Below are 7,597 nucleotides of genomic sequence, written 5' to 3' on the forward strand. Positions count from 1 at the left end.
TTTATAATGTTCTGCATCTTTCTGGTGTGTATTGTGATGTTTCCCCTTTCATCTCTGATTTTGTTGATTTGGAGGTGCTCTTTCTTTCTTCTGGTTAACTGGGCTAGTGGTCTGTCAATCTTGTTCATGTTTTCAAAGAACCAGCTCTTGGATTCGTTGATTCTTTCTATTGTTTTCTTTGTTTCGATTTCATTAATTTCTGCCCCGATTTTTGTTATTTCTTCTTGCCTACTGGGTTTGGGTTTCATTTGTTGTTGCTTTTCAAGTGTCTTGAGTTGCAATGTTAAGTCCTTTATTTGTGTTCTTTCCGGTTTTTTGATGTAGGCATTTAGAACTATAAACTTCCCTCTAAGGACAGCTTTCAGCATGTCCCAAAGGTTTTGTTGTGTTGTACTGTCCTTTTCATTTAGTGTTTTTACTATGATGTGCCGTGGAGTTTCTTTTCTGGTCCCGTCTGTTTGGTGTTCTATATGCTTCCTGTATTTGTATGGGCATGTCTTTCTCTAATTTTGGGAAATTTTCTTCAACGATTCTGTTGACAATCTGGTCCATGCCATTATCTTGGGATTCTTCTCCTTCCTGTATGCCTATGATTCGTAAGTTTGGTCTTTTTATGGTGTCACACAATTCCTGCATATTCCATTCTTGTGATTTCTTAAATTTTTCATAATCTTTGCTTGAGTGGTCTGGTTCGTCCACTTTATCTTCTCGTCTTGATACTCTGTTTTCCATTTCATTCATCCTATTGGTGAGGCTTTCTCCTGTCGTTTCTAATTGGCTTACTGGGTGTTTCAGTTCCTTCTTCATTTCATCCTATGTAGTCTTCAATATTTCTCTCTCTTTTCTGAATTCATTCAGAAGTTTATCCCTATCTTCCATCAGTTCTTTGATTTCTTTGTGTGTTCTTTAAATTCACTGAAATAAATATTCAGTGAATATTCACTTTAAATAAACATTATCATGTTTATAATTATTCTTTTGAGTTCCATGTCCTGCATTATCTCTAGGGGGTTCTCACTGTACTCCTCTAGAGGACTCTTGGTATTTGGTGGGGATATGTTATTTTGCTTTTTCATGTTACTATTTTTTCTCTTGTGATTTTGGCATGTTAATTTCTTTTGTAGTTTCTGATTCTTGTGGAAGACTCAAGCCTTCAAATTTATGTCTGCTTCTTTTTGTAAACTTTATGTATCTTTGTGGTTTACTTTTTGGGCATGAAAAGCTGGTTTATCTAAGCTTACAGTTCTCTCTTTTGATTTTATATTGGAATGGCCAGATTGCTTTTGTCTTCAGGAGTTCCCACAGAGGCCCAAGTCAGATGAGGATCAGATGCTCTCAGGCTTTCTCCTAAGGTCTGGATCCCTCCAGGAAAGATTTTGGCCTCAGGAATTTGGGGGTTGGACTGGCCTGGGAGCAGGGCCCAGGAAAGATGCTGGTCTCAGGCAGCTGGTGGTGGTGCCACCCAGAGATGCAAAGGGAGATGGGGGTGGGAAGAGGCCCCAAGGGCTCCTGGGGACTGTACTGAGGAAATGGGTTGGTCTGGATGCAAAGGATCAGGAAGCCTAAAGGTCAGCCCCAGCGTCTAGGAAGGAGGCTGGCTGGTTGTCCAGACCAGGGAAGCAGAGGGAGGTGAGGGCAGGACCATGCCCAGAGGGCTCCTGGAGACCTCAGAAGGAACTGGGTTGTTCTAGATGCAAAGGATCAGGAAGCAGTGGTGGTTCCGCAGGTGTCTAGGGCACCAAGACAAGGAATTTAGGGAACAGAACCCATGCTAAGAGGTCCTAGCTTGGGGGAGATGGGAGGGTGAATGAGGCTGGGGTGTTAAGGCATGGGGGGGGTCGACTTACCCCAGAGAGAGGCCTGAGGGTCGTGCAGCCCAGGGAAGCAGAGCAACTCTTGGTATTTTTATTTTTATTTTTTAAGTATTTTATTATTTTTATTTTATGTGTATGCGTATTGCCTGCATGTATGTGAGTGCATCCGTGTGGTGCAATGCCTTGGAGGTTTGAAGAGGGCGTCAGATTCCCCTGAAGCTGGAGTTAAGGACGGTTCGTAGCCACCATGTGAGTGCCTGGAATCAAACCCGGGTCCTCTGCAAGAGCAGTCAGTGCTCTTAACTACTGAGCCATCTCTCCAGCCCTGGTATTTTTATTTCTTTTAAAAATGTTTTTAAAATTGTTTCATTTTTGTTTCATTCATTTATTTATTTATTTATTTATTAACAATTTCTTAGCTTTATTTTGCGTGTTTTGGGAGGTGTGCACATGTGTGGACGTCAGAGGACAACTTGCAAAAGTGGTTCTCTCTTTCTATTATGTGGGTCCCAGGTGCGGAACTCAGGTTGTTAGGCTTGGAGACAGGTACTTTACCCACTGATCCATCTCCCCAGCCCTGGACTTCAGTCTCCAATAAGTAAGTTCAGTTCTCATAATGTTAGGGATTGCTGGTTCATGCCTATAATCGAAGTAGTTATGAGGCAGAAGCAGGATAATCTGTGTGTGATTGAGGCCAGCCTGGTCCACATAGAGTTCCAGGCCAGGTAAGGCTACAGGGAAACCCTGTTTCGAAAACAGAGGCAAAAAAACATTAAGGATGAAAGGAATTATTAAAGTGGAACTAGGGGGCATACATACAGAATTCCTTTCCTCAAATCGTTATTCAATAATATTTCACAACCATTTGACATTTTATTTCAGATTGCTACAAAGGACCCTTTAAATCCAATTAAACAAGATGTGAAAAAAGGAAAACTTCGTTATGTTGCAAATTTGTTCCCATATAAAGGATATATCTGGAACTATGGTGCCATCCCTCAGGTAAGTCTCCAAGCATCTGCTAGAAATGTACTTTTTTAGCATATAAGAAATTAACTCCTGTTGATCAGAAGTAGAAAACATTTGCTATCAGAAAGTTAAAGTGTAGGAAAGGACTATTTTAAGCATGTTAATACTTCCTTGAATAACTTATTTCCAAGATTAACTGAAAGGAAAATATTTACAATGTTTAAACTCAAGATTTTCTGAACTGTTTCTTTTCTACATACTAGTTGTAAGCTCTGTATCTTCTTTCTTTACCAATTGAATGGCAAGTCTAGTGAAGACAGTGTATATGTGAATGGATTAAAGCCTTTTTTCTAGCCAGCCATCGTGACACATACCTAGAATCCCAGACTTCTCTGGAGGCAGAAGCAGGGGTGTTGCCACAGTTCAAAGCAACCCTGGTCTACATAGCTGGTTCTAGGCCAGCCACAGCTGCATAGTGAGACCTTGTCTCAAAGAGCAAAACTAGGGGCTGGAGGGATGGCTTTGCCGTTAAGAGCACTAGCTGCTCTTCCAGAGGATCTGAGTTTAGTTCCTAGCACCTACTTCAGGCTGCTCAAAATTGTCTATAATTCTAATTCCAAGGGATCTAACCCCCCCCGCCCCATTTCTGGCCTCCTTGTGCGTGCACGTGCACACACACACAAATAAATAATAAATCTTAAAAACATAAGAAACTGGGGCTAGTGAGGTGGCTCAAAGTAAAAGCCCCTACCACCAATCCTAAAGGCCTGAGCTCCATCTCAGAGACCCACATGGTGGAAGTAGAGGACCAACTCCCTCAAGTTGTCCTCTGGCCTTCACATGTGTGCCAAGGCATATGTACACACATACATGCATACATGCCTGTACATATACAGACATATTGTGTAAATACAATAAAGAAACCCATCAACAACAGGAAATCGTTTATTTCTATCCAGATGTGGCACACATCCATGATCTCCTCATTCCAGGGACTGAAGCAGATTGGGAGTTTGAAGCGAGCCTGGGCTATTTAGTGAGAGTTTGTCTGAAAAAGAAGGCACTAAATCTTGGTGTAAGACATGCAAGTCATCTTTGGTTCCTCTAAACCTCAGCTTGTAGAATTGTTAGGAAGAAGAAAGCACTTAGTGTCTGTAAGTGCATTCTCATAGCCATTTACATTTTGGGTCCTGATTATTCCTGAGGTCAGACTCTTTATGGCAAAGTAATGATGGGCTCCTGTTTTCTTAAACATCCAACCTTAGAAGCAGGAAAAATAGCTGCCTTGTTTACCAGTCTATCCCTGGCATGAGGCCAGGACACAGTAGGCTCTTACTTAATGTTTGGATGAAGAGCCACTAGACTTTTTTTTTTTTTTGAGATTTATTTTTATGTCTCTGTGTGAGTATGTGCAGATAAATGCCAGTGCCCATGGAGGCCAGAAGAGGGCATTGGATACTCTGGAACTGGGGTTATAGGCAGTTGTAAGCCATCTAATATGGGTGCAGTTAATGGCACTCAAGTCCTCTGCAAGAACAGTATGCACTCTTAACCGCTGAGCCATTTCTCCACCTCTCGAGTCACTAGACCCTTATTAGTGTGCATTTGATCCTGTGGCATCGCATGTTCAACTTAGTTTTTCCCATAGTTAAAAGGTTTGTTTCTTATGTGTCATTAGGTGGAACAATTAAATGAATCATAAAACTGTAAGTTATTCAAATACAGGTCAAACTCACCTAGTGTGTTGGATAATCACAAGCCATTTGTCTGCCCTAATTATAGCACTTTACTTCACACTTAGTTGGTTTGATATTTAGCTTTGAAGTGTGGTCCCTGTGGGGAAACAGTGTTGAGCTGCTCCTTCTACAGCTGGCTTTCCCCTTCTTAGTGTTAGAAGCAGTCTTCCTTTATACTGCCTTCACTTTGATTTCTTTTCCTCTAGCCAGCCGAATAGAGAAGCAAATCCAAGTTATAAATGTGTTCTGGTTGGGGATAAAAGAACCCAAACAACAACTGCATTTTAAACCTAACTTCCTGGCCAGCACAGGCTCAGTTCTTTTGTGAGATGCTCTACTATGGTTCTGCCTGCAATTTAACAAAAAAAGAAAGCCAGTGATTTTAAGCTTCCTCAGCCTTGGCTCACTGCCAGCAAAGGTGCTTTCAACATCAGAGGATATCATATCCGTTTCAGTACTATTGTCTCCTCCTCTGTGTTGAAGAAATTTGTTGTAAAGAGAATGTAGCTAGTAGAAGACAGTACCTGGAACAGTTAACCAAAGAATTTTTCTTTTTGTATCTTGGTGCATCTTGGAGCGCAAATCTATGACCTTGTGCACTATAGGCAAGTGCTTTACCACTGCTGAACTACCTTAGTTTTTTTGACACAGTGTTTTGCTGTATAGCTCAGGCTGGCCTTGAACTTGAGGTCTTCCTGCCTTAGTCTGAGTGCTCAGATTACAGTTGTGCATCACCACACCTTGATTAAATAGTTTTTTTTGTGGGGGAGGGGCTGGAGAGATGTCTCAGCAGTTAAGAACAATTATTGTTGTTGAGGACCCAGGTTTGGTTCTCAGCAGCCATATTTTGTGGCTCACAACCACCTGTAACTCTAACTCTGGGGGAATCAAACACCCTCTGACCTCAGTGGATCATGGTACATACACATAAACTTATGTAGGCACACACAGATACACATAAATAAAAAAAAATTTTTTTTTTTTGGTCTTTTTGAGATGGTCATCCTGTAGCCCCAGCTGGCCTGGAACTCGCTATGTAGACCAGGCTGATCTTGAACTCACAGAGATCTGCCTGCCTCTGCCTCCTGAGTGCTAGGATTAAAGGTGTGCACCACCACACCCAGCTAAAATAATAAATATTTTTAAAAATTGTTCTAAGTAGGATTATTTTCTGTTTTAAAGCTTAGACTTAGTTTAGAATTATATGCATGACAGAAGTGCCAACGTTTAATACAAATTCTTCAGTATAGTTAAAATTCTTAAATATAAATTTTGGAAAAGTTTTAAGAATAGGCCAAGTATGTTGGTCCATTCCTTTAATCCCAGCACTCAGGAGACAGGCGCAGATGGATCTCTGAGATTGAAGCCAGCTTGGTCTATATAGTGAGTTCCAGGCCAGCTGTGGCTAAAGGGGGACCCTGTCTTAAAAAGACCAAAAAAAGAAAAAAGTCTTAGGAATTGCTGAGGCTTCATAATCTTGCAGCAAATTCCTTGTTATCATCAGTCAGTATCAGTGAGATCAACTTGTCAGCAGTATGTATTGGAATAATATACTCTAAACCTTATTTTTTTAGACTTGGGAAGACCCAGGACATAGTGACAAACATACTGGCTGTTGTGGTGACAATGACCCAATTGATGTTTGTGAAATTGGAAGCAAGGTAATAAAATCTAACCTTTTTTGTATGTATGTGATATGTTAAAATGAAATTAATGAATTATGCCAAATGAACTTTGAAAATTATTGTAAATAAAATATGAATATTAGTGAGATAATATCTCTGGGTGATAAATTTAAAACCGCCATTTAAGTATTTTGTCCATTTTCATTTTCAACACTAATCCAGAAAAACTTATGTATGAATGTGCATATGACTGTGCTCTGTGCTGATTCAAAAGACAGCTAGTCCATAGATGAAGGGTTAAGGAAGTATAAGTCAGGTCTTGCTGAAGATTTGGAGTGAGAAAGGCATTGACTCAACCCAAATAACCCCCATGTTGGAGGCATTGGTAGGGATTCCTCTATCTAGTAGGTTTATCTGAGATTTTCATTAAAGTTCTTTAAGATCTCTCCCAGGCTCAGAAAGTAGAAAACAACCCAAGCCTATTATCATTATGGTTATTTATTTATTTGTATTTTATGTGTATGGGTGTTTTGCCTGCATGTATGTAAGTACACCACATGTGTGCAGTGCCCACAGAGGCCAGAAGAGGATGATGGATCCCCCAAAACTGGAGTTACAGACAGGTGTTAGTCACCATGTGGGTGCTAAGAATTCGTTCTGGGTCCTCTGCAAGAACAGCCAGTGTTCTTACCTACTGAGCCATCTCTCCAGCCCGTCATGTTTTTTGTGGGGGTTGTTTTGTTTTTTGAGACAGGATTTCCCTATAGCTCCAGCTGGCCTGGAACTCACATTTTAGACCAGGCTGTCCTCAGTATTGCAGAGATTCACCTGCCTCTGCCTCCTGAGCACTGGGATTAAGGGCAGGAGCAACCATGCCCAACAGTCTTTATGGTTTTTTGGTTTTTTTTTTCAGTCTTTATGTTTTTTAAGTCAAAGCTTTTTGCTTTGTTTTGTTGTAGTTCTGGAGATTAAGTGCATAGTGTCAGCAAATACTATACCACTGAGCAATATCCCTAGTCCGTAAGTAAATACTGTACCACTGAGCAATATCCCTAGTCCGTAAGTAAATACTGTACCACTGAGCAATATCCCTAGTCCGTAAGTAAATACTGTACCACTGAGAGGTTTTTTGGTTTTTGGGGGGTTTTTTTTTTTGTTTTGAGACAGGGTCTCCTATAGCTCCAGCTGGCCTAGAACTCATTATGTAGACCAGACTGGCCTCAATCTAACAGAGAGCCACCAGGCTCTACTTCTAGAGTGCTAGGATTAAAGGTGTTTGCCACCACATCCGGCAAGTAAAAGTTTTAAAGATATAACTTAAGACTGGCTTAGCCAGGCATGGTGGCACACGCCATTAATCCCAGCACTTGAGAGTCAGAGGCAAGTGGATCTTTGTGAGTTCTGAGGCCAGCCTGGTCTACATAGTGAGTTCCAGAACAGCTGGGGCTACAAG

At 41.0% G+C, this 7,597-nt stretch overlaps 1 protein-coding gene across 1 annotated transcript in view; it reads left to right on the plus strand.

Moving 5' to 3' along the window:
* Ppa1 (pyrophosphatase (inorganic) 1) overlaps nucleotides 1–7,597 on the plus strand; it is a 40,661-nt gene that overhangs the window by 18,821 nt on the left and 14,243 nt on the right. The window contains exons 4-5 of the mRNA XM_008827791.2: nucleotides 2,697–2,816; nucleotides 6,094–6,180. Of these exons, the coding sequence (XP_008826013.1) occupies nucleotides 2,697–2,816; nucleotides 6,094–6,180 (207 nt within the window). The remainder of the gene's footprint in view (nucleotides 1–2,696; nucleotides 2,817–6,093; nucleotides 6,181–7,597) is intronic.

This window comes from Nannospalax galili, unplaced genomic scaffold (genome assembly GCF_000622305.1).
Source record: "Nannospalax galili isolate Female #2095 unplaced genomic scaffold, S.galili_v1.0 scaffold853, whole genome shotgun sequence".
NCBI lineage: Eukaryota > Metazoa > Chordata > Mammalia > Rodentia > Spalacidae > Nannospalax > Nannospalax galili.